Consider the following 26,891-nt stretch of genomic DNA (forward strand, 5'->3'; position numbering starts at 1 on the left):
TCTCTTGTTTCAATCTCCTTCTGCTCTTCCTTTTATAAAATAGCATCACTGGGGACCCCTCTGGCACGTAAAAAGTAAATTCCGTCATTTTCCACCAATGTGTTACTAGCCCTCTCAAACAACTCACATATTTGTCAGTGAAGCTGATTGCTACCACACCTCTTTCTTCATGGTGCCGATCTACATTAAGATCCAAAATTAGGAGATTAAAGCCAGAATTCTGAGAAAAAAATTCAGAATTCTAAGATTAAAGTCAGATTTCTGAGAAAAAAATTCAGAATTCTGAGAAAAAAGTCCGAAATCTGAGAAAAAAGTCCGAAATCCGAGATTAAAGTCAAAATCTTGACTTTTGCCCATATTAAACTGAAATAATATTTAAAATCAGTTAACATTTTTAAAAATCTTTTTTAGTGGCCCTAATCTTCTTGCATACTTTTAATTGCTTATCCCTGACCTAAGGTTTCAGCATCATTTGACTATTTGTATGTCAGAGCACTCCATAGAAATAAGAGGTCATTCAGTCAGTATTCTGAGATTAAAGTTAAAATTCTGAGGTTAAAGTCAGAATTCTGAGAAAAAAGTCAGAAATCTGAGATTAAAGTCAGAATTCTGAAAATAAAGTCAGAATTCTGACTTTTTCACATATTAAATTGAAATAATACTTAAAAGTCAGTTAACTTTTTTTTTTTTTTTTTTTTTAAAATCTTTTTCAGTGGCCCTTAACCAGAGATGGCAAAAGTACTCACTTTCCGTACTTGAGTAAAAGTACAGATACTTGTGTTAAAAAATACTCTGGTAAAGGTGGAAGTACTGATTAAACTTCTTTACTCAAGTAAAAGTAACAAAGTACAGGCTTGTAAATTTACTTAAAGTATAAAAGTAAAAGTAGAAACCACTTTTTTCATGCCGTTGCCTACATTTTAAATGGATGTCTGCCAATAGGACTAGATCTCCGTTGTGTTCATTTTCAATCATCTCGTCGTCCATACTACTATGCTAACGCCACCGCCACCAAGCTGCAATGATTTGCCGCCAATGAATACCGCCGAATCTGTCGATTCATCTTGTAGTGGTGCGTCAAATGCAACGTAGATTCCCATCCAATTAGATTGAATTTGGTATTGATGACGTGAAAAATAATAACGGTAACTCCATTGAAATGATTCAAAACTAAAGTAACGAGCCAATTTTTTTAAATGTAAGGAGTAGAAAGTACAGATATTTGTGTAAAAATGTAAGGAGTAGAAGTAAAAATTCACCATAAAAATAAGTAGTAAAGTAAAGTAAAAATATCAGAAAAATCTACTTGAGTACAGTAACAAAGTATTTGTACTTCGTTACTTCCCATCTCTGCCCTTAACCTCTTGCATACTTTTAATTGGTTACCCCTGACCTAAGGCTTTGGTAGCATTCGACTATTTGTAGGTCAGAGGTCATTCAGTCAGTATTCAGAGATTAAAGTCAGAATCTGAGATTAAAGTCAGAATTTTGAGAAAAAAAGTCAGAATTCTGAGAAAAAAGCCAGAAATCTGAGATTAAAGTCAGAATTCTCACTTTTTCCCATATTAAATTGAAATAATATTTAAAAATCAGTTAACTTTTTTTTCAGTGGCCATAATCCTCCTCCACACTTTTAATTGGTTACCCCTGACCTAAGGCTTAGGTAGCATTTGACAATTTGTAGTTCAGAGCACACAGTAGAAATAAGAGGTCATTCAGTCAGTATTCTGAGAAAAAAGTCAGAATTCTGAGATTAAAGTCAGAATTCTGAGAAAAAAGTCAGAAATCTGAGAGTGAGTCAGAATTCTGAAAATAAAGTCAGAATTCTGACTTTTTCCTATATTTAAACTGAAATAATACTTAAAAATCAGTTAACTTTAAAACGTTTTTTTTTTTTTTTTTTTTTTTTATCTTTTTCAGTGGCCCTAAACCTCTTGCATACTTTTAATTGGTTACCCCTGACCTAAGGCTTTGGTAGCATTCGACTATTTGTAGGTCAGAGCACTCTGTAGAAGTAAGAGGTCATTCAGTCAGTATTCTGAGATTAAAGTCAGACTTTTGAGAAAAAAAGTCAGAATTCTGAGAAAAAAGTCAGAAATATGAGATTAAAGTCAGAATTCTGACTTTTCCCATATTAAACTGAAATAATATTTAAAAAATCAGTTAACTTTTTTTTCAGTGGCCCTAATCCTCTTTCACAGTTTTAATTGGTTACCCCTGACCTAAGGCTTTAGTAGCATTTGACTGTTTGTAGTTCAGAGCACTCCATAGAAATAAGAGGTCATTTAACATTCTTGTTTCAGAAAATGCTCCTGTATGTCATAATTAATCATAAGTTGGCACTGTCTTTTCCAAGGTTGCCTGGAATATACATTTTTCTACAGTACAGTAAATATTCAGACACACTGAGCGGATAATGACAGCACATGTGAATGTTAACGGTAGATGCAGGTCACATGGCTCTCGTGCATGCAAATGAAAGGCGGGAGCAGAGACAGAGGATGGTGATAGGAGGCTGTGAGGAGGACGGGGGAGGGAGACAGAAACTCGGGGCGCTCCTCGACACAACGGGGACCGCTGGCTTTGGTTGTTAAAGTGAAAGCTGTCAGGCTCAAAGCACCCCCCTCCGTCTCTAGGTCGGGATTTAACGCGTCACAGAGCGGTGTTTGATCGCTGTCGGCACCTGGGCATTATTTATAACCGACGTAAAATTGGATGGGACGCACCGCCGCGCGCAGCAGAGACACTCCCGGAAATAACATGCGTACTCTCAGCCTGTCACGTAGGCTCGCGGAGGATTTGCATTGCTGTATGGCTGCCCTGGGTAGGTAATGATTTCACATGCTTTTATTTTCTACCTTATTGCTTCATTATATAGATTTAAAAACACACGTTGCTACGTTAAATATAAGGTTAATAATTCAATATTCTGATAAATGTAACGTAATATATGTGATCAAAACCTGACAAAGACGAAATAAATTATTTTGATGGTTGCGTAATCTTTTTTGTTTAAATATAAGCAAATTTTTTTTAAGCAGTAACCGAGGGTATGGGTTTTTAATTTATTTTCTTTCATTTTAGTTTTGTTAAAGTCATCAAAGTGAAACAATTGGTTTCTGTCATATTCAGATCAGTGTGATTGAGAAAAAGAACATGACACAAACATTGAGTCTGGTTGTATGTAGTGATAATGCAACACCACTGTGCTGGGCATTTTATTTATTAATTTTTTACTGCTTAGATGTAGACAAAGGACACACAGGAATGCAGGCATTGACAAAATGTTTGGATTTTTTTACTCACCAGGCTACCTTTCAGGGCCGAACTAAGATTGTACAAGGCCCTGAGCAGAATTTGATTTAGGGCCCACTTGCAAGTTTAAACCACACCCACCAGCAGTAGTCCCTAACCCTCATTAAGTTTTTATTATCCTTTACTAATTCAGTTGCTACGTTTCCATAACGACCTTTCAAAACGTCAGTGGCATAACTATCGGTAAGCAGAGACTGCAGTTGCTTAGGGGCCCCCGACCTCTTAGGGGCCCTGTCATTGACACCTGGTTGCCCCCCTAATCAATTGTGGACTAGGACGTCTTTTTGCAGATATAATGGTGCAAAAAATTTATCTTAAACCCACCTGGTACTAGTTTGACTGACCGGAACCTTATTTATACCCCAACACATGGCAGATTTCAACATGATCGTGAGCCGTTTAAACACACCAATAGCAAAGCAGACAGTGGCACTTTTAATTACTATGTTAATAACTGTGTAGAGTACATTAAACGGTTGGTAAAATATACACTCATATAATATGTTTCAAACCGCAATAAAGATTTTTTTTTTTCCCACACTATGACTAGGAATTATGGGTAATCCAGAACCATAAAACCATAACCGTAAAATGTGTTAGATTCCAGAAAAGAAAAAGCAAAGAAGAGCAACTGCATATGGGGCCCACCCAGATAATGTTGCTTACGGGCCTTTTTCTTTGTGTCGTTACGCCATTGCAAATCGTATTGTTTCATTTTTTAAAAAAGAAGAAAGTTCAGTGTCCCCTCATTATTTCAATAATTGTTTCCAGTCACCGATAGATGGTTGAAAGTTTTAAGGCAACATATTGAAAAAATGGTAAATGTTCCTGTTAATTTTGTTCTCCATTCTTCACACAAAGGGACTTGGAGACATCGATTTTCTTAGAATTTCAGCCTAAAAATTCTATTTTATTTTATAATCTATAGATACAATACTAGTGTCTTTGGTATGTTCTTATTTTACTTGTTAAAATATAAATCCATTTTGATTTTTAACTACAAAGTTTGCTTACCATACTATATAATCATAGGAAGGTAAAATGAACAAAAATGTCAGTTTAAAAGTAATTGTTGTCAATTTTTTAAATGGTTTAATGTAATTAATAACTTATTTTCCCCCACTATGTATACGTAAGGATTACAAATAAAACAAATTCATATTACTTGCTGTAATGCATTGAATGTGTAGCATAGTTAATCAATTAAATATGGAGCTATTAATTGACTAGTTTGTTTCTAGCTTAAATTTCTAATTTCTTTACCATAAAAAAAAACTTATTGAGGTAATAAACAATGGCAAAGTCTCATAAAAATATTTTAAAGTAAAATTATCTATGTAAATATTTTATGTGTCCAAGATATAAAAACACAAATGGTTGTCAAACTCCTTAAATAAAGTCTGATTTCATTTTATGTTAGAAATCTTATAGCCACTTTTAGTTTTTATACTGTCTTTGATGCCAACCATAATGAAATAATTTAGGATGTTATTATTATGAACCATATGAACAATTATTAATTTAACATGTAATTAATTCCCTATCGATGTGTTGATATGTGGCACAATTGATCATTATACAGCAACATGTCTGCAATGCATTACTGAATTGTAGAGATTTATTTACTGATGCTGACCATGACAGATGGTCTTCATGACATCTATTTATAGACCCTAAAAACGTATCATTTTACTCTCCACAGATGTCCCACGCTGTCTGAATGTGTTTAAAAGCTGCACAGAAACAAACACAGAGCTTTAGAGTGACTGGTGAAATCAGAGCAGACGAAGGAGTGGGGACATGATACTTGCAGCGCTCCTCTCAGTAAGAGGAAACAGGGGCTCAGTTGGAAAATGAAGCGAGGACGTGAGGTGCGTGTGCAATCAGCAGACGACGAGATCAAATGGAGAGTTTGGGGCTGACTGAGCTCTTGAAGCCAAACTCTCCCCTCGGATCCATCGTCTTCCCAGAGGACAGAAGAAACCAGCAGACAGAGATCCATAGCTCGTACCGGGCAGACATGGGTTTAAACAGTTTCTGCACAGGGCCCACCGGGACACAGACGGCTGCTGAGCTGCTTGCGGACATGGCCTCTCAGACAAACTCCCCGGGCATCACCAGCCCGACGAAGCAGTCCAAAAGCGGTGTCCCGCTCTACAATGATGGGGTGGTGTCTCCGTCAGCCACAGTGGAAGCCAGCCAGGGCGAGGTTTTGGCCCAAACGCCTTATGGTTACCAGGCTCAGGTGAACGGGATGGGCGCTAAGACGGCTGGATCAGTTCGCCCCTTCAACAGCAGAGGCCTCATGGTAGAGAATGTGGACCGAATTACTCAGGAGAAATTCTCTTTAGGAATGAGGAGAATCGGCGAGGATTTAAAAGTCAGGCTGGCACAGCAACAGAAGAGGAGGGGTGGGGAGAACTGGGACATGGGATCAGAAATCCCTAATGGTCATGTGGCAGGGTCACCGGGCTTAGGAAGCTCAGCAGAGCCGGCTTGCGGAGCAGGGGATTCAGATTTAAAGCGGAGGAAGTTGTCAGACGGAAGTGTTGCCAACAAGTCATCAGAACCCCGCAGGGTGGCCCGACCAGTCGCCCCACTTAGGGCCAATGTCAATAGCAGTGGCTCTTATAACCATCCAAACTATGACCCTGATAATGCCAACCTGCATAACGGACACTACGCTGCACCCTCAGACCCTCCAGCTGTCCGCAGCCTGCCGTCCATCCCAGCTCTGCTGCCTCCTTCGGGCACTGGCTGGTCATCTGAGCGCGTCGCCAAGCAGTATATCATCCCCTGCATGAAGCACTACGGTATTTGTGTGAAGGACAACTTTCTAGGGACGCAGCTGGGCGACAGGGTCTTGGGCGAGGTAGAGGTCCTGAACCAGAGTGGGAAGTTTCGAGGCGGCCAGCTGGTGAGCCAGAAAAGCATTCCCTCCCGGAGCATCCGGGGGGACCAAATCGCCTGGGTGAAGGGGAACGAGCCCGGATGCCACAACATTGGGACACTGATGGCTTACATCGACGAGGCCGTCATGTACAGCGCTGCCAATGGACAGTTGGGGAACTGTGTCATCAACGGACGCACTAAGGTGAGTGGGTGTGGGCTCCCAAGCTCAAGTCAGTTTAATGATTACCTTCTTACTCATACTGTCAGCTTAGTAGGTCAGACTGTTACCTTTAGTTTCCCCAGCATACCTGGATGTGTTTTTCAGAGGTAGAGATATTTTAGTTCACAGTGGCTGCAGCATTATGGTGTTGGCGTTATCTGCATAGAGGAGAAACAATGCAGGTCCCAAGCTTCCCATACAGAAGCCAAACATACAGAGGAAATGTTATTCCAGTGCTTCTCAGGGTAAATAGAGCCGACAAAATAACCCTTAGTAGTGTCCGGATGACGTCTTTCAACGTTATGGTTTATTGGATGCATCTGTTCTACTTTATCTTTGCGTTTGTAAAGCCGACATGTGGGCATGCACACACAAACGAACGCAATCCCTCCAAAGGTAGCGTGTCAGTATGAGCCATGTGACTTTTCAGCACGTGGAGACGGGAGGACACTGCCCATGTTTCTGCATTTTTCTATCACCGCTGCCTAGAAGAAGAAGAAAAAAGAAAAAAAAATATCTCTTCTGTCATCGCTTTATCTCTGCCGGTATTTTCTACCATCACTTTGACCACACAAACATGACGCTAGCATGGACGAAGGGAGATGTTTTTGTTTATTTTTCTTCCCGTAATCTGATCTCTTATTCCACGTGAGTTGTTTGAAGGAAGGGGGGGGGACAAAACAAAGCAAAAACACACAAAAAGACACATGGAATTCCTCTCCACCTCTTTTTTTCCACATATATAAACTTTTTAGTGGTAACTGTGTTTTTTCCAGGATCTTGCAAGCTCCTAGCCAAAGAACGCTCACAGTGCCAGCAGGATTCACATTGTAACACCTCCTGACAATGCAAATCAAAATTGTTTTTGTAAAACCCTGGCAGAAAGATCAAAACCCGATGTCAAGCCTTGGCTTCAGATTATTCTGGTCATGCTGAACTGTGTAAACTGTTATGTCCCATGAGGAAATAGATCTAGGGGGCTTCCTTTCACATTACTACCTCCCAACGGGAAATCGAGGGAAAGGCGACACCTGAATACAGGCAGCTAAAGACCAAACACCCACAGTCTAGGCCTGGAAATGAGATCTTTTAGTTAATGAAGTTTAAAAGGTGTGGAGAAGCCTTGCATTTTATCTGCAATGATTGGTGTTCTTCTGTGTGGCCTTTAAGTGCTCCTATCTACTTCCTCTGGTATTTGCACCATGGCCTTGTTCATCCAGTATGTTTTAAAATCAGCCTTTGCCCTCAGTGCATGCACACTGTTGTAATTTACATAAGCATGAGGCAAGGTCAGCCCGGTGCCCCTTGCCTGCTCGGCTGTAGAATGACTGTGCTCTTTTCAGACCTGAGTGACGACGTGTCTTTTAAAGTTACAAGGAGTGAACGTCTGTTTAGCTGTTAAGAAACATGACACGGCACTTTTTGAAAAGTTTTTCTCCCCAAAAATGTGAAGCAGGGGTCTAAATGTTATGAAAAAAAACAGCCTGGCAATTATTGCTACTGCTGCTACAGTGACATATCATTATACTTATTATATTTATCATTTAACTTTCTATTAATTGATTCTATTGAACTGATGTAGATCGGAGTATAAGGAATTATACCTGCTGCATTTAGAGATGCTTATTTAGTGTCATTTTTTAAAGCATAAGAATTATTTAGATTGTGTTTTGTTTCTTTTTTTTTGTTCTCCTATTTATTAAAAGCATTAACCTAAAAAAAATCACTAGAACTTCCTCTATTTACTGCACATAAAAACAGCAACAAACTTCAGACGCCTCATGTTCAATGCATCTTTTAGTTGAGAAAAATCTTATATATTTAGACTATATATATGTATATATATATATATGAGGTGATCTATTTCAAAGTTTTATTGAAGAACCTGCGTCCCATTTTTTTTTTGTCAAGGAAAACATTAATTTGAAAGGGACCTGATTTAAAACGAAAACCATGAAACTGGAACTGAGGAAAGTCAGTGCGTTGCTTATTGTCGCACCCTCATTCTTTTCTTGTGTTTACAGTGAAGCTCTTACTGGATATTAGGCTGAAATCAGCTGGTTGACTAGTTAAGATATCTGCTGCAATAGTCAGCCTACTGCTGGTGGCTTTTCTTATTGTTTTTAACTAAATCTTAAGTCTAACCAGGCTGCTTAGAACGATCAAGCTGGATGGCACCAGCCTTAAAACTGTAGGAACAGTCTGACTCGAGCAGTTGTTTTGGTTCTAAAACATTAAATTTATAAATCCTTGATATATCTTGATAGCAGGATAATTAATTTTCCTGGTATCTGCTGAGGAGAATCTCCAAGATAAATCAGAACATTTTGTTTATCCTTTCATAGCTTACAATTTAAAGTTTTATTTTATTCTTTAAAGTCTTCTAAATTGTCAGGTTTCATTATCCCTCACCAAGATAATGCATCATTTCATGCAATGCAGCATTTAAAGCCAGGCATACACTGTTCAAATTAACTAACAAGAAACTGCATGTCTTTAGCCGACGGTGACCCACTCAGAGCTGTAATTATACCAAAACTGTAAAAGATGTATAAACATTTTGCATTTCAGATTTTCATCTGTCAATATGCTGTATCCAGAGTTTTAGTTTCACCTGGTCTAATCTAGTTAAAATCTTCTTTAAGGACCATTTGGCTCTCCGAATATTAATCAGTTAATTGAAAAAATAATCAACAGATTAACTGATTTGTAAAATAATCGTTAGTTGCAGCCCTAATATATGTATATATTGGCATATATATCTTTTTATTTCTGTCTGGCTTTTTTTATTTTATTTTTTTTAAATGTATTCCCCCTGGTAAAAATGTCCGTCAGCTAATAAGGCTGCAGTGTATGTGCTACGAGCAAATGCAGTTTGGTGCTTCTGACAAGTTAAAAACACAAAGCAGAGAGACATGGGCAGAGCCGTGCCATGTGCACGACAGGAAGTTGTTGGAAAGGAGAGGAGGTGTATCTGGTTGGAGTGCAGCTTAGTAAAAGGTCACTGGAGCTTTTCCATCCAGTTACTCTTCCTTTTTCTTTCACTCTCTTTCTCCTTTATTTTATCAACCCTGCTTTGCCTCACTTACAAAATATTTGCCTTCTGTTACCTTGGTAACAGACACATACAGAGTAGAGTGGAGGGGTACGTGGTGTATGAGGGAGAAATGGATGGGCTGGCTGGCTGGCGGTGTCCTGAATGCTGCCTCTCCAGGAGTGAGTAACGTTTCTGATGCCTGTCGTCTGTTAGTCAGCAGGACTGCGGGATATAAATATATATACACCAACTGACTATAAAGTTACCCTAAGGTAGTGATAAAGTGCTTATGTAGAGAAAGTCTTGTATAATCTTTTTTTTTTAATTTTTTTTTTTATTTAAGGTCATTCAGCCTGTACCATCTGGGAGGGGAGGGGGGGACCAATAGAAAACCAGGCTCGGCTGAAATTGAGTGCATTTGTTTAAAATGTCTATTATATCACCATGCAACTCTTGAGCAAATAGATAAATGAAATTAAATGACCAAAAAGGAAAAGAATGCAGCTGAGAGTTGGTTAAAGGCAGCGGGTGGGGATGGACTGGAAATGAGAGGGAAAGGGAGATTCGTGAGCAAAGTATTTAGGGGGGGGATGATGATGCAGTGCAAGCATCAGCATTATGTCAGCTGCTGCAGTGCACACTTAGACGGCCTCTCTTTAAGGCCTAGCATGGTAGCTTTGCAAGTAGCAGCTAGAAATTTGTACGACAATAGGGCATCAGGACAGCTCCTTGCTAGCGTTAACAGAGTGTCCCTTGATTTGCTGTCGGAGATATTCTTTCTGGTTACAGTGGATCTCTGCATTATACAGATTCGCCCCCAATATGCACAATTTAATGAAAACATTTAGGATTTTACAAGAACTGCTTTGAAAAGACACATAACTCTCTGTTCAATTCAGTTAGTGTTATTGAGCTGCAGATCCCAACTCAAATCTCCTGCAAGACAAATTTGTTCAGTTTAAATTCAAAAATATATAATCAAACCAATGATGGGCAGGAACTCTGGTATATTTATTTGTTCCAGTTTAGTCCTAATTATCATCCTGACCAGTCAAATTTAGTTTATTGTTCCAGTTAGTAAAATGTTTTATATCTTAGGATATCCAGCTGGTGGCATTAAGCCGAAGTCCAAGACAATCGCTTCTCCATAGCTAACATCTTTTAACAATGGTTGGTAGCATGAACATTTCCGAAAAGAAGTTTCTGCATTACAGGTATATATTTGTTTTCTCAGAAAAGCTCTTTCTGCTTTTTGTTTGCTAATTTAACCAAAAACAATATAATGCATCTTTGTTTATAACTATATTATATTTCCCATATATTAGTTTGGGGGTTCCAATGTTTTTTATGAAGACAGAACTAAAAGAAGCAAGTTTTGGGGTCATAATTTTGTCTTTTTTTTTTCTTTGGGTTTTTTTTTTTTTAATCCCAAATCCTTTTTTTTTTTTTTTGGAAACTGTGATACCTTCTTGTGACATTATTTTGTTAAATAATTATTCCTGGTTATCCTTAACAATGTAAGAAATAATCTGTATTTGCTGCTTAAGCTCCAATGCAGATCTCTGAAGTTTTTTAAGCAAAATGGCAGCTTTCTACATAGGTTAATACCATTAGTGAGATATAAGGGACATTATCACTATACTAAAGGTATGTTTCTTTAAATTTTTGTTAGGAAGGTTTACTACCTGATAGAAAAAATAATATAACAGAGTAAAAAATGGTGGTTAAATATTTTTTTCCATAACTGTTATTTCCACGTCATCTATTATTTTGGATTACATATAGTATAGAACTGGGACTTAACACTCGTCATTAGGGCAAAAAACTCTGAACAGGAAGGATTGCAGCCGATCAGCTACAAGTTTTAATCTGAGTATCTCATGATAATCCTTCACATCATGCTGACATTTGCATTAGTCCTTAGCCCCCTTAACATTTGCATATACTACTCTCCTTTTGATTTTTCTTGTTAGTCTAAGAATAAATTCATAAATTAATTCCTTATTGTTTGGAAATCAGCCACTGTTGGTGAAGATGTAAACATATCCGGAGTGTTTGAACACAGTCCATAGTGACACCATCATAGGGGCACAACTTTCTGCTGTGGTTATCGTGCATGTCCCATGTACGGAAGCCTTAGTCCTCAATGTGGCCGACACGGGTTCAAATCTGGCCTGTGGTCCTTTACCTCTCCTCCTCTCTCTCGTACCCCCTTTTCTGTCAGTCCACTAAAAGCGAGCAGTTAGTGCCGTAAAAATCTCGGGGGGGGGGAGAAGATGTGATTGACGGCAGGCAATTGGAACAACTTATGACTTGTGGTGTGACGTGTTTGTGTGTTTAAGCATCAGCTGTGGTGAGGTACTTTGTTTCCATAGAGATGAAACTGGAAAGCACAGTTTGAGAAAACGCATTTCCTTTTTGTTTGATTCCGTCGTGTGTCGATGAAGATTTGTAGAAAGTCCTAACAGCTCAGAGCTGAAAGTGAAATCTCAGCCTGGCCTTTATCTAAATGATATTGATAAATAAAAAGAAAATGATATACCGGTAACCTAGGAAAGATGGCGCTGATGTAGTAGACATGTTTTTAATAGATTGTTATTTAATTCTGTGTTCCTCTCAGAGCCTGAGTCATCTGGGCTGACATGGAAAAAGCAAAGTGTCACGCTGCACACGTAAACCTCTGCATCTGAACCGTCCTTTAGATAAACTTTGGCCTCCTTTAGATTTTCTCCAGCAGTGACTCAGAGGCATTTTATTTTGTGGAGCAGGTTAAAACTGGTGGTTGGAAGGATTGAGAACATATGGTGGTTGGAAGGATTGAGAACATATACTAAGTTTTTGTCAGTTTCCTTTTTTTTTTTCTTTAAATGGTTTTCTATTGTTTCATTACAGCTGTGTTTGCGTATTTATCACTTGATTTTTCTCAAACATCAGGTCTCAGTAGAGATTCAGCAAATGATTGGAATCATTTTTCAAATTTCTTCAATTTAGATCATTATTTATATTCCTTATTTTGAGTTAAATAAAAAAAAAAGTTCAGGTCAGACCTCAAGAGAACACAAAATCAGTATCAGCATCGGGTTCCAAGGGCCTCATTGGTGAGGGCCTCGTTTAGGCCCTATCCACATGGAGACGAGATTAGGTGTAACTGCAAAAACAGTTTGACGTTCAAGCTGTGTATCCAAACGCAGTAGGTGCTTTGGGTGAGCAAAAACCATCATTTTTTAGACCGATTTCAGATTGGAAAAATCTGATAATGCTAGTTTCATGTTTAGGTTTGTGCATCTGAGCCACATCTATTTTTTTTTTACATCAATAACATTGTAGGTCAACCACCCCTGTTAGGCAAGGCAAGGCAAATTTATTTGTATAGCACAATTCAGTACAAAGACAATGCAAAGTGCTTTACATGATTAAAATATAGGAAAATAAAACTGAATCCAAACAAGTAGGAAAAAAATTAAATACCAAATGCAGAAAAAAAAAAGAATATATAAACAGTTGGACTAAAGAAAATAAAAAAGTTGAACTAATGATGTTTCAGTTGAACTGTTTAACTAGAACAGTCAAAGGCAATCCTAAACAAATGTGTTTTTAATCTTGATTTAAAGGAACTCAGGCTTTCCGCACTTTTACAGTTTTCTGGAAGTTTGTTCCATATAAGTGGAGCATAGGAACTAAATGCTGCTTCTCCATGTTTAGTTCTGGTTCTAGGTATGCAGAGCAGGCTGGAGCCAGAAGACCTGAGTGCTCTGGAGGATTGATACACTGATAGCAAGTCTGTGATGTATTTAGGTGCAAAGCCATTCAGAAATTTATAGACTAACAGAAGTATTTTAAAGTCTATTCTCTGAGATACAGGGAGCCAGTGTAAGGACTTTAGAACTGGGGTGATGTGCTCTACTTTCTTAGTCTTAGTGAGGACACGGGCAGCAGCGTTCTAGATCAGCTGCAGCTGTCTGATCGACTCTTTAGGCAGACCTGTGAAAACACTGTTGCAGTAATCAATTCGACAAAAAATTAACGCATGGATTAGTTTTTCCAGATCATGCTGAGACATTAGTCCTTTAATCCTGGAAATGTTCTTCAGGTGATAGAAAGCTGACCTTGTAACTGTCTTTGAATGCTTTTGGAGGTTCAAGTCTGAATCCAGCACTACACCTAGATTTCGGGCCTGATCGGTGGTTACTAGCTGAAGCGACTGAAGCTGTGTGCTAATTTTAGATCTCTCCTCTATTAGTCCAAAGATTATTACTTCAGTTTTGTTTTCATTCAGTTGAAGAAAATTATGGCACATCCAGGCATTGATTTCTTCTGTTACGCCCATCAACGGAACCGGCTTATATAACTGCAGCGTTCTCATTGGCGATGTGTACATTGAAGTGGCGGCAACTTTTTTTTATAAACCGTTTGTGGCTTTTTTATAAGCCATGTTCCTGTGGACTGAGGCTGACTTTGCAACCGGTAATTGTTTTATTTCAACACCATAACTGTTTCCCATGAATCTGTGTTTTCTGTGAGGGAAGCTTTATTCTATTCAGCTGACTGACAGCTTCCACCACCTGCTGAATGACTTAAGTGGTGCGATTCATTTTGTTGGCTTTTCTTCTCTTATTTGGCTCTCCTTTTTTTTTCTATTGGAAGACTATTGGTCTTTAATTATTATTCTATAGTTTTACACCCCCTGGAAAAACCCCCAACTTGTTTTAACCTTATTCTAAAAGAAAAATTTATTTAAAGCTCAAACTACACATTAGTTGTCCTGCTAAGCTTTAGATTAATAAATAGAGGATAGATAAATAAGCCCTTTTTCACCTCTGCTTTAGTCTCCTGCAGCTCGTATCTTAATGCCAGCTCTGCAGGTCATGATGCATTTGAAAGGTCAAGTAGAGGAGACCTCTAACCTAAATCCCAGTCATACAGTATAAAATGAGTTTGGACACTCTTGATGCATTAACATGTCACAATGTTTCCACAGTAGAAGCTGAAAGCATCAGAAGCAGCTTGTTGCAGTTTCAAAAATATTGAATAAACTACAACCTGTAATTACCCTGCCATGTTTAAAGCCCTAGATATCGCCGTCAGTGCCCCACCTCTCATACGCAAGCATATTTCAGGCCTGTATTTGTTCAGCCTTATCAAGCCTCTCATGGCGCTCTCCACCGTCATTCCTCTTATCTAGATGAGCACTCACCAATGGCCGCTCTCTTCCCGACCAGGCAGGTTCTGCCTGCCTGGACGTCATTGCATTTAGTGTTTTCTTTTTTCGTTTTGTTTTTAGTTTTCCTGTCATGCCACCGAACAGGAGGGTTTGAATCTTATACCTTGCAGACAGGTGGTGATTACACTCAGACTTGAATGGGGCACAGATTTCAGCAGACAGGAAGCAGGAAAGGGCAGATAGGATGCACTATTTCAGACTCTGTGTCTCAGTATTTCAAGGGGAATAAATTGTAAAAAAAAAAAAAAAAAAAAGGTGCATGAAGCTTTTTTTATACTTACAGTTGGGTTGGAAGGAGTAAAAATTATGGATGAGATGTCTCTTGAATGTTACCAATATTTTATGTTTTATTGGAGTGCCAATGGGAATCGGTGTCCTACTGGTGAGTTCAGGCTCTCTGGTTTGAATCCAGCAGACTACCACTCTGGGTTCCTAAGTGGGAACCTTAGACCTAGAAGGCTTCTCAGACAGATTTGTTAAAAGCAGAGGACAGCCTTTGCAGTGATAAGCCACTTGTTAGGGTAAATAAATTGATGTAAAGAAAAAAGAAAAAACAAACACTTGGTTGTTAAAAGGTTGTGCAAAAAAAAAAAAAAAAGATTCTAATCCTTTTTCAAATTAGCTAGGATATAATTGAATTTGGGTTCTATAGATAGAAGAAAAAATAACTTTGATGCCAGTGATTTCTGCAACTAAATCATCTTAGATTTTAAAATCGACCATGTTTAATGGCAGACATGGAATTTAATGATAAAAATAAATATTTGCAACACTTGAATGGGGCTTACGCCCTGTTAGTAATAAAAGCAAAAGTTGCCATATTTTAGCTTATTGCCTAGATTAGTTGGGTTTTTATTATTTGGAATTTCTGCAAAAGAATATTACAGTTTGCAATAAAAAAACAAAACAAAAAACAAAGCAAAACACATACAAAGTATTTACAGTGACTTGCTGTATCTTCACTTCAGTGTGTGTGCCTCTGTGACCGTGACTGTTCTGACACGGTCATCAGAACTAAGGTCACGACACATCTCTCCATCAGCACCATTGACACCAATTATTGATCTATGCTTGTTTGTTGTGTCTTGCTTTCCAGTTTCCAACTTGTTTTACAGTTTTCTTTTTAATTCATTATCAACTAATCAACTAATTTAGTAATTGATTAATCGTTAACTGGAGTTTAGAGACTCCTAAACATGCCTTTAGCTGATAGAGCAACCCACCTTGAGCAGCAATTACACCAAAATTGTAAAAAAAAGAAGAAGAAAAAGGTAAACATTTGCATTCAGTATACTCTCTCAAACAGCGTTTCATGTTTGCCCAAAAGGGGCTGTTTCCAGATTAGAAGCCATGATAGGAACAATAACATGAAGCAAAGACTAACATCTGAACTTGACGATGACAGCAGCTCCCAATATCTTTCTGTTGAAATGTCATTATGTGGGTTTTCTGAACAGATTTTCTCAGTTTTGCTGAAAATAAAAAACATTTTAGAGAGCGTTTTCTCATGTTGTCTGCACGTCTAATCCATAAGGATCAAATCTTTATAGGATCTCGATTACGTTCTGGTTAGAACTGCTGAAAAAAACCAGTTTTAAACCCATACATTTTAGCAAACCAATTGAAAACAACGCCTCCTAATGATGCTTTAATGAGCTGCCAGCAGAAACAGGAACAATCATTTGTAAACATCTTCCCATACCGTCATCACCATCAGCCAAAAATCCCAAAGGATCTTAAGGAGGTTATAGTTGACATAATTTACAAAAGCATCATAACTGCAGCCCCCCCTCCTTCTTTGTATTTAGGTTTTCGGGTTCCGTACTGATAAGATGTGAGATTGATTTTTAAGGTAGCTGCAGAAAGGCCATGATAAACAAATGGTTAAATGTAGCAATCAGCAAACACTGAGAATAATAAAAAAATAAAACTGTGAAATAAGAAGTCCTAGAATATTTTTGAAATGTTTAATTCAACGACTTAGTTCCCTACACCAACCTCAAATAGATTATTTACACCCAGATTGAAGTTTCCCACTCTAGATTTTTGGTGATTATGATGATTTTGATATATTGATATCCTTATATTGTATCAGACCTTTTGAATTTCAGTAATATGGGCTCAATGAAAAGTGTTTTAATACAAGCCTAATGGTTTAGGACATTGGACATGATTCATTCAGGTGCCACGCATTCACAGTCTGCATTCCAATGACCTACAGTGCCATTTAAAAAAACAAAAGCTTTTTCAATCTTTCGACTCAGCTGATACACAAATCATCAGTTATTGGCACACCAGTAGAAATTGGATAAATATATCAGCTAATAAATATGTATAAATGGCACATTTTTTCTGGCATTGGAGTAATCAAACCTTTTTTTTAATTTCTAATCAGCATTTTCCATTTTCCACCGGTATTCTGATGAATTAGTCTTTGGTGATGTGATCCAAACCTTTGAAGTTTGGAGGCCTCCTTACTATGACTCCAATTTTTATCCCCCTCAAAAGATTGTCTTTCAGATTTAAGTCAAGACTCCGACTGGGTCACTCTAAAATTTAGGTATTACTTTCAGTCAGAAGACACTTGTTGGTAAATAATGAAACACAACTGGTCAGGTTTAATCTTTGAACATTTAGCCTCTGTTGGGAAATAACTGAGAAATTTTACAGGTAAAATGTTTAGTAGGAATCACAAGTCAAAGTTTCAGAATTATTTTTGTTTTAAAATGATATGTACACCACAAAAACAATCTAAAAATGTCTTAAAATAAGTGTAATTACCCTTAAGCTGAGTGAGTAAATAAAATTACCTGCCAATGAATCAGTATTTTTACCCTTAAAATAAGATAATTAGGTATTATGCATTTGAAATAAGAGACTGCAGTTGTTGTTTTTTTATTATTTTAAACATAAGTTGTTTAATTACATTGGCAAATTGTCTCACCTATTTGCTCAATTCAGGAAAAATTGCACTTATTTTAACCCTGTAATGCCAAATGTATCATATTTGATACATACGGTTTTTGAAATGTTTTGCGTCTGACACCTTTTGCATAATTTAATGGTAAAAACTTTGCTCAAAATCCTATTGTACACAATCAGAAATACGTGATAACAGAGGGCAGAAGACTACACATAAATCATCTTGACTTATCGCATAGTAATAAATTAATAATATCAAAAATGTATTTCTGTTTTTCTCTTTTTACATATTTTGTTAAAAGGCCAAATAAGAACTTTAAACCAAAAAAAAACTAATTTTCTGTTTTGTTTTATTCTTGGATCGGGCTTTAAGGGGTTAAGAACATTTTTTTTTTGCTGTGTAAATCCTGTAATATAGCCAATGTAACTCTGTCTCTGCTCCTTGTGTGACGTATAAATGGTTCGATATGAATTGGCTGCAGAATTCTTATGGGTTCATCTCGGTTTATTTCATTTGGCTACAGATGAGCAGTCAGAGATATGCATATAAAACTCCGACGTGTAGCATAAACTATCCTTAAAAACATCCACTAACAGTTTATATATATTTCACTAATGTTGAGAAATATGTCAGGGTTCAGCTTTTTTTTTTCCCAGCTCAGAAATGATCTCCAGATACAGTATGCCGTCTCCTAAACAATGGTCTCACGCTGGTATTTCCCCTGCTTGACGTCTGAGCGTTGGAGGCTGTTTGGGCTGGTGCGCGCTGCTTTCTCTGGGGACTCGGAGGAAACTGAGGCTTGCGTGAAAGCTGCTGGGTCAATGCACATTCCACACAAGGGTCAACACGAGACTGAGAGTCTGTAGACGTACTGGAAGTTAAGTGGCGGCGGTGTGTGCCATGGCTGTGTGATCTAGTGGAACACGATCATGTTTCAGACCCGGGGTAAATACTTCACAAGCTGCTTCCTCAGACTAAAACAAGCCGCTAGTTTCTTGGAATAACTATAGTGAGACTCAAACGTTCTGTTCCACACGGAAAGGCTTGAGTCAGTGCTTCGCCTCAGCTGGGCGATGAGCCCATCACTCATGAATAACAGCCTCTGCTCTGCTGCGTTATCGATTTCACCTTTAGGTAGGCCAGTCACACCTGTCACCATGTTGTTTTTCAATCACTCAAATGAATTCAGTGCCTTCTGAGGCTTTCTGTGCTGCTATTCTCCAAATCCACTGGTGTTTCCCTCCTTGTTCACAGCCAAATCAGTTTGAGTTGTGCCCTACTTATTACCTATTGCCAGCCCTCATTTACGGCTCACAGTTTCACACAGAGCTCATTAACCTTTCTAGATTTTTGCTCAATTTTATGCTTACAGGGAAACAAAAATAAAATGATTCATTTATTAACTCATTGGAATACATAAAATTCGACTTTAAGTGTGTTTTGGGTTCTTGCGAGCTGGATTGGAAGTAGTGAGAGGCGTCGTCTGTTACACATCTTGCTTTGGTCTACAGGCAGTGCTCAACAGCCCGCCTAATGGTGATATTTAGCTTATTGCTCCTTTAGATAATTGTGGCGAGGAATTTAAAATGGGAAAGAGATGCTCCTTTTTATTTGTTCTTATCAAACAGAGATCTTTGAATTTTGGGGCAAACTTTTGAGACCTGATTTCATGATGTTTTTTTCTTGCCAATTCGGATTTTAGCCAATAAAAGTTTGAAAAACAATAATTAACAGCATTTTGATGATCTTTTCTTGCTTTTCAGTCTTCATATTTTTAATAGCAGAAGCAGATGATGTGTCATATAAATCTATGATCATTACTTATCTTGCAGCCTCCTTCAGCCTGTATGAACTACAGAAATTTCCTGACAAGTCAAACACAATAGTTTCCTTTTGATGGCCTCAAAGCTCAAGTTTCTAGCTCTATTAACTACAAAATCCTTGCCAGTTAGTATCGACTTCCACACTGAAGAGTGTTTTTAGTTGGAAGGAATCACATAAAACTAATATGGATTCAGTGGTCATGAGAAAACAGGTATTTTTTTTTTTCTTGAGTTCATTGTCACCCGGTTAGATGACTAAAAAGAAAATTGTCCTGTTCAATTTCTATATGCTTCTCAAAAAGTAAATTGAAACATCAATCCCTCTGCACTTCCCACATTTAATGAAACAATAGACATTTTTGTATTTGCACATTTGAATATGATAATTAACCTGTTGTTCTTGTCTAAAGTGTACATTACTTATTTTTCCTATTTTCATTATTTTTAGGCCATGGTTGCGTGTTACCCAGGGAATGGTGCTGGGTATGTCCGCCATGTTGATAACCCCAATGGAGATGGACGCTGCATCACATGCATTTACTATCTTAACAAGAACTGGGATGTTAAGGTAGGCTGTTGTCCTCTTTTACCACAACATAGAGCTTCTGGGTTCTTTTTCATTTTATTCTTTATTGTTTTCATGAATAGTAAAATGTATAATAGAAAAAAAAAAGATTGCTCCTATAACTATTTAGAAGCTATTTTTTTCATTTCTGTGTAAGTGAGCTCTCTATATCAAGTCTTTTTATTTTCATTTATTTTAAATCTTACATTAGGTCACAATTGTGGCCTGCAGGAATGTGACTAATCCATCCCATTGGTCTTTGTAGACACATGGCGGTTTGCTGCAGATTTACCCTGAAGGCAAAAACGTTGTGGCCAACATCGAGCCTCTGTTCGACAGGTTGCTCATCTTCTGGTCTGATCGCAGAAACCCACATGAAGTCAAGCCATCTTTCGCCACTCGGTTAGTGACAGCTGCTGGAATTTGCAACTTTTTCTGGCAAAATAAAGCCTCTGAATTATTTCTTTACCTAATTAAATATATATATATATATATATATATATATATATATAAAATATGTATATGTTCTATTTTATATACGTTTTTATATAGAATAGAACAATAATCAAAATTCTTCATAAAAACTGAGGTTTTGCTTTCCTTTTCTTTGACCTACTCTCAAAAAATAACAGGAGAAAAAAACAGTTTCATAATTATGTAGTGAAATTAGGATTAACAACAGTTTACTTTTCCTTGATTCTGATACGCGATAGACCCTCTGGGCATAAACATGCCAATGTCAACACTTACACAACAGGATTATTTACATCATTGCAGAAAGGAGTTTTGTCCATGGAGATCACGTGAAAACTCCCCTTCCCGTTTCTGCCGGTTGGACTGCTGGGGGGCGAGGTGGGGCTGGAAGCAGGAAGTATGCGTTTCCTGTGGTGGTCGGTGGGAGGGCGAGGGGAGGAAGGTTCGATGGCAGGACTCGTGCTGAAGAGGCACACACAGGAATAAACAACAAAGGCCCACAGGAGAGATGAGAAACCCTCGAAATTAACCCTCTAATGTCCTTTTCCGAGGATTGGTGCTGTATGGTTGGTGGAATCCTTCTGTTAGTAACTGCATCGGCCCCATTTGTTAACTTTGTATTCACTTAGTCTGTTCTCAGTGGTTTATTTCTATTCCGTCCAGTTTTATTGTTGCTGCGACATGTAAGATCTGGGAGGAAAAGATGGTGTTTTGGTATAAGTACATAAGGAGAGGAATTTATCTGCTCTAGACACCAGTCAAAACAATTTCAGTTTTGGGAAATGGAGAAGAAAGGTCACGCAGACGTCAAGCAAAAGGCTTCAGTGTACTTCATCTGAGAATGCAAAATATTTCTTTATATTTGTGAATTCACAAGCTCATTATCACACCTTTCTTTTGTTCAGTTGGACCAAAGCATATCAGTGCTTCGTTCACTGATTTTCATTTCAGTTTTATAGATAGATGGAAATTATTTCTACCCTAGCATTTTAAAACGTCTTATAATGCAATATTATATTAGCAATCAGCATGAATCACAGTATAAAAAAAATAAAAACTACAGAATTCAGATAATTATGCTAACACTGGAACTTACGATAGCTGCCATTTTGGGATTTGAAATGAAGGAACAAAGGGAATAAGAAGTGGTCCGAGTTTAAAAAAGTTTTAGAAGATCTGAATAATTTTTACTTTAATATAAAAAGAAAATATGTGTTTGAAAAGATTTTTTTCCGGTTACTTATAAATTCTTCATTTTCAACCCTTGTCTTTTTCAGTTATGCTATCACAGTCTGGTACTTTGATGCCAAAGAGAGGTTGGAGGCTAGAGAAAAGTACAAACTGGGTAAGTCTCAATAGTATTTTAGCACGTATTTGATTAAATGTAATATTGCCGGTAACTAATATTTGCTTTTGTTTATTCACAGCTGCAGGACAGAAGGGCATTCAAGTGCCTGTCACTCAAAACAGCAGGTCATAAAACAACAAGTGTCCAGAGAGCACCCTCAAACTATCATGTGCCTTACTGTACTGCTAACGGACGCCGTCATCGCAGAGGCAGGCGGGGTGAAACCGCCTGCCGCCGCTGCAGCTACACAAAGCTTTTTCCCGACGAGCATCCAGCTGCTGGATTCACACGGCGAGCTGCAGCATAATGATCGGGCTGCTGAACGAACACCTGGTAGAAATAACAAGAGCCCAGCGGACTGGCAAAGAAGCCAATAGTGGGATCTAAATCTTCAATTGTGAGAGGGAAAAAAAAGACCCACTAAAAAAAAAGAATATTATGAGCGACTTATTTTGTTGCAGTTCTGCTTCTACAGTTTTCAGCAATGTTGTGAATTATTAACATATCAATGAAAGAATGCGAATAGTTGAAATCCGAGTTCCTTTTTCCCAGTCCTGTGCAGCTCTGTCCTCTTGTCTCTTCATGTGGCAAAGTGTGTGTTTGTAAAAAGAAAAACAAGGATCATATACCTCTGATTTAACATTTACCCCAAACATTACAGATTAATGCATGAGGATAACTTTAAGGTTTAGTTTGACTCCTCAATTCCTCCTCTTAGGCTACGTTCACACTGCAGGCCTTAATGCTCAATTCCGATTTTTTTATTTTTATTTTCGTTACCGTTCACATTTCCAAATATATGCAACTTGTATGTGATCTCCTGTGTGAACTGCATTCATACAGTGTAAGTGTATTACTTTTTCTGAAATAATTTCAGAAAAAGTAATACTGTTAATCTTTTAGCTGTTATTAATTTAACAAAATAAACACCTTATCTGTAACGAATGTATAAAAAGACCCAGTGAGTTGAATTGCCAATTATAAACTTTTCAAATTTAATGAGATGCACTTATACATTAAACATTTCACACTAGCTTTCAGGAGTTAGCATAGCATTAAAATTATTTCTACTTAGACACAAAAGTTTGGCTCAAGGTGAGAATCTATCTTAGTGATTTGTTCATCGACGTGTTGGACAAGTTCTGCACACAGCTCACATAAGAGACAACAGGTTAGCTGCTCTAACAGCTGGAAAGACAGAGTTGAACAAGTCTGCTGAGTGAATTTGTTGCCTGTATGTCTCTTCTGACCAAGGAGGATTAAATCTACCTGACAAGATAGACAACCGCTTCATGCAACAATGTTTTTCTTAATCTTAGCTTCAAATTTAGGCAATTCAAGAGTTTTAAGCTCCGGCTTTATGTTTGAACTAAACACTGTGGGTGAAACATTCGCCTGCTCACTTGTTGGACTGAGTATTTCTGGGTGTAAATGTGTTTGTGACAATTTCCACTTGGCTGGAGAGGGGCCGCATGTATTGTCTCAGTGTTTTGGTTGAGTAGTTGAAGAGAAAGTTTTTTGGAAAAAAGAAAAGCACTTTATTGTTTCATTAAATGACATGCGTAAATGATAGAAAAAAACTGTAAAGATTTAGGTTAATGCTTTGTAATGCTGTGGATGATATAGTTTTGAATGCAATTCCATCTAATACAAGAACAAATAAACAAATGTTTTGCCTTGTTTTGAAGTTTCTTTTTTCTTGAAGAAAACTTTTTTTTTTTTTTTTACCTAAGAATTGTTTTAAAAAGGTTTTCCTGATGCATAAGAAATTAAATATACAGACTCTAATATGGAATCAAAACTACCAATATGGAGGGATGTGCTAAAGTATAAATGAAATGTATTTGGAAAAAAAATTGCATGAGCAAGTCATAAGTTATACTTAGACTTATACTTATATACTTATACTTGTTGTCATCTTGTATATACAAAGTGTCTACTTTCTAGCAGTGAAATAAGAAGCTTCCAACAGTGAAGCAAACACTGTTTAAAGTGCAGCAGGGATCGTTATGTAAACAGTATTGCAGAAAGGAAAAATGGTTAAAAAAAAATAACGGTGCAAAAGGGCATTAATATGGAAAGGTCTAGTGCAGTGCAAAAAAAAAGTGGTGCAAAATGCTGTAAACAAGGAGTTGTGTTCTATTTAAAAGTTTCAGCCACATTGATGGTGCAGAATAATGTTGCGAGTGTGATGCAGAGTCCAGTTTAGACTTAAACAGTTCAACAGTCTGATGGCAGGGGGAAGAAGCTGCAACAGAACCTGCTGGTCCTGCAGTGGATGGTGAGAAGCATCTTCCCAGAGGCCAGCAGGGAGAACAATCCATGGTGGGGATGTGAGGGGTTGTTGATGATGTTTCGGGCTCAGGACACACAGCTCTGGGACGAAATGTCTGTCATGGAGGGAAGAGGAGCCCTGATGATCCTCTCTGCTGTTCTCACCACTCTACTCACATTCTTCAAGTCTGAGGCGCTGCAGCCTCCACACCACACAGTGAGAGCTGGAAAGCCTTTCTATGGTGCTTCCTTGTCCTTTTGACCAGTGAGGTGGTGTTTACAGTCCAGGTGAGGTTGTCTGTGATGTGCATCCCCAGGAATTTGGTGCTGCTGACCACCTCTACTGCTGAGCAGTGGAGCGTGGTTAGGCCGGTTTAAGGAGTACATTGAACAACAATTCACTAGTTGAGTTTCTTTGTAGATAATTAAAATCAATGTTGAAATGGAAAAGAAAAAAATAAGCATTTCAGCCTAAATTTCTTTAAAACACATATTTCATTAACTGATGCCTCAGGAATACTAAAAGAACCGTTAGAATTAAAGCGATTGTTTGCTTTTTTTTTATATGTACTCATTTTTTATCTCCTGGTTTTGCTTCTGTTAAGAAGGTAAACATTTCTATTGTATTCTCCTTGTAATAAAAAGGGCTGAATCTCATTATTAACTGTGTGTGTGTAATTACTGTGATTTGTTTTTCTTTAAACTTTCCATAAAAATTCAAAAAATATCCACTGGACTTGGTTTCCAAGATTTGAAGACGTTTCGCCACCTCTCCAGGAAGCTTTCTCAATTCCTGGAGAGGTGGCGAAACGTCTTCAAATCTTGAAAACCAAGTCCAGTGGATATTTTTTGAATTTTTACAGAATGACTATGACCTGGATGACTGAGAACCTTCATCAGTTTTTCTTTTAAGTGTAAAAACTAAGATGTTTTGATGGTTGGTGTTTCAAAAATCCAATGTTACTCATGAAGCACAACCTCTCTTTAGTAAATATGTTCTTACATTATTCTGAGGCAAAAAATTGAGAACAATAAATTCTGAGCTTGTATAGATGTTAGCAGTTGGCATCACAACAAATTCTAACTCTGCATTAGTGCATTGCACCATTTTAAGATCTGAGCTAGAATTTCCAGATTAATCTATTAGATGGAAATATCTTGACTGTAGACATACCTACCTTAAAGTCCTCATAGATATTTAAATATTTTAGAAAAGATCAATAATTTTTGTAACTTATTTCCAACATTAAAAGATATATAAATTAGTCACACATTAGGTACAATACTTTAAAATCTTTATTTCTTGTTATTGTGATGATTATGGTCTAGAAATAATAAAGCTCCATATTTAACAAATATGGCCATTACATAATATACATAGTAAAGTTTATTTATTATTTTATTAGTGTTATTTGAACTCTAATTTTCTAAAACACTGTAACTGGGTTTTCAATATCTGCAAGGTACATTCTTTGAAATGAAAAGAAATAAAAGGTTGAAATAATTCTCTTTGGGATGTTAAATAAATAAGTAGCATATTGATTTCAAAGATTACCCAACTAATGTTAAGATGTGCTAACCAGTTTGGTTTAAACAGATAAAATGAGCATTTCTACACGCAGTTTCAGAGTGAACAATAAAGGTTACATTGAAAGCCTTGGGGATGGTGGTAATAATAATCATTATCCATCTACATGAATAATGATAATATATGAAAAAAAATGGATCTATAATAATTTATGAAGGTAACTTTGCTTAGTACACCGTTATGTTTCATCATATTGAGGGATAGAAATATCCTGTTTGCACTTGGCAAGAGATCTGCAATTTACGTACCCCCTGGTACATGTTTTGTCTCTTTGTAGAATCTTTTGATATTCTATGTTTTACTAAACATACCACAATATTCAATTTTAGTAATTTTTTCATTTCATTGCATTAAGATTTTCTGTCCTCCTGCTACATTAATCTATGCCCACCTGCAAGGACATGCATTCCTTATATCATTCTACTATTGTCTATTTTGATAGTCCAAACGTGTACATAAATATAGAACGTCTCTCCATCCTCTGGTGTTTTTCCTGGTGTTTTGCCTCCTTTAAGGCACTAAATGGCCGCACATATTTTGCATGTTTCCATCTGACTTTCAGAAGTACTTTGGGAAGATGCAGCAGAGGATGACATGCCCACCCCAGCAACCAGCCTGCAGGAAAGTCTGCAGAACTGAACCAGACAGGGCACAAAAGAAAAACATAATCCCATTTCCTGACACTGCTGAATTGCAGTTATTTTGCATCCACTTTGAAGATCTGCTCTTTAATTACCGGTATAATCTGCTAGAAATCACCTGCTAGAAATACGAAATATGAAACTGGCATGTTTTTTAGGTGACTCGACTCTTGCAAAGAGAAAAGCCCACAATAGCATGCTCTATATAAAGTGTGATTCTGGTCAAAGGTGAGCCAGTGCTAGAGTGCTAACAACCCCTTGCTATCACTACTATTTTCTATCTCTATTCTACCAAAAGTAGGGATTCCAACAATTAGGGTCTCACCTGCAGGTTGTCAGTAAGTGTTGCTGCTGGTGAAACATGGAAGAGACCGGGAACCACAAAATATGGTAACCTGCTAATGTTACTATGGCTACATCCACATGAATGTGCATGCTCACTAACCAAATTCTTGTTTGTACCCTCACAAGTAAAAAGATGACTATAAAAGGGTCTGAATGAGCTCTAATTAACTTTTAGTTCTCTCCTAAAAATTATTAAACATAATTATAAATTCAAAGAAGGATTGT

The 26,891-nt window shown here is 37.5% G+C and overlaps 1 protein-coding gene across 2 annotated transcripts; it reads left to right on the top strand.

Annotated features, from left to right (window-relative positions):
• Window positions 1-2,517: 2,517 nt before the first annotated feature.
• LOC107094171 (egl nine homolog 2-like) lies at window positions 2,518-22,645 on the top strand. 2 transcript variants are annotated; one of them, XM_015389615.1, is made up of 6 exons: window positions 2,518-2,828; window positions 5,018-6,409; window positions 19,880-19,999; window positions 20,262-20,398; window positions 21,748-21,815; window positions 21,898-22,645. In XM_015389615.1, exons 2-6 carry the CDS (start codon window positions 5,219-5,221, stop codon window positions 21,948-21,950), a joined length of 1,569 nt encoding a protein of 522 aa, XP_015245101.1. In that variant the 5' UTR covers window positions 2,518-2,828; window positions 5,018-5,218; the 3' UTR covers window positions 21,951-22,645. The 2 variants fall into 2 exon arrangements, with proteins under 2 accessions (XP_015245101.1, XP_015245100.1); XM_015389614.1 differs by having other exon boundaries at window positions 2,518-2,824.
• The last annotated feature ends 4,246 nt before the right edge of the window (window positions 22,646-26,891 follow it).

The sequence above is a fragment of the Cyprinodon variegatus genome, unplaced genomic scaffold (assembly GCF_000732505.1).
Source record: "Cyprinodon variegatus isolate N-32 unplaced genomic scaffold, C_variegatus-1.0 Scaffold468, whole genome shotgun sequence".
Taxonomy (NCBI): domain Eukaryota; kingdom Metazoa; phylum Chordata; class Actinopteri; order Cyprinodontiformes; family Cyprinodontidae; genus Cyprinodon; species Cyprinodon variegatus.

Bases quoted from the DNA above. Each gene is read 5' to 3' on its own strand.
- LOC107094171 (XM_015389615.1), top strand. From the start codon at position 5,219: ATGGAGAGTTTGGGGCTGACTGAGCTCTTGAAGCCAAACTCTCCCCTC. The intron at 20,000-20,261 runs GTAGGCTGTTGT...TGGTCTTTGTAG, and splicing joins ACAAGAACTGGGATGTTAAG to ACACATGGCGGTTTGCTGCA. The intron at 20,399-21,747 runs GTTAGTGACAGC...TGTCTTTTTCAG, and splicing joins AAGCCATCTTTCGCCACTCG to TTATGCTATCACAGTCTGGT.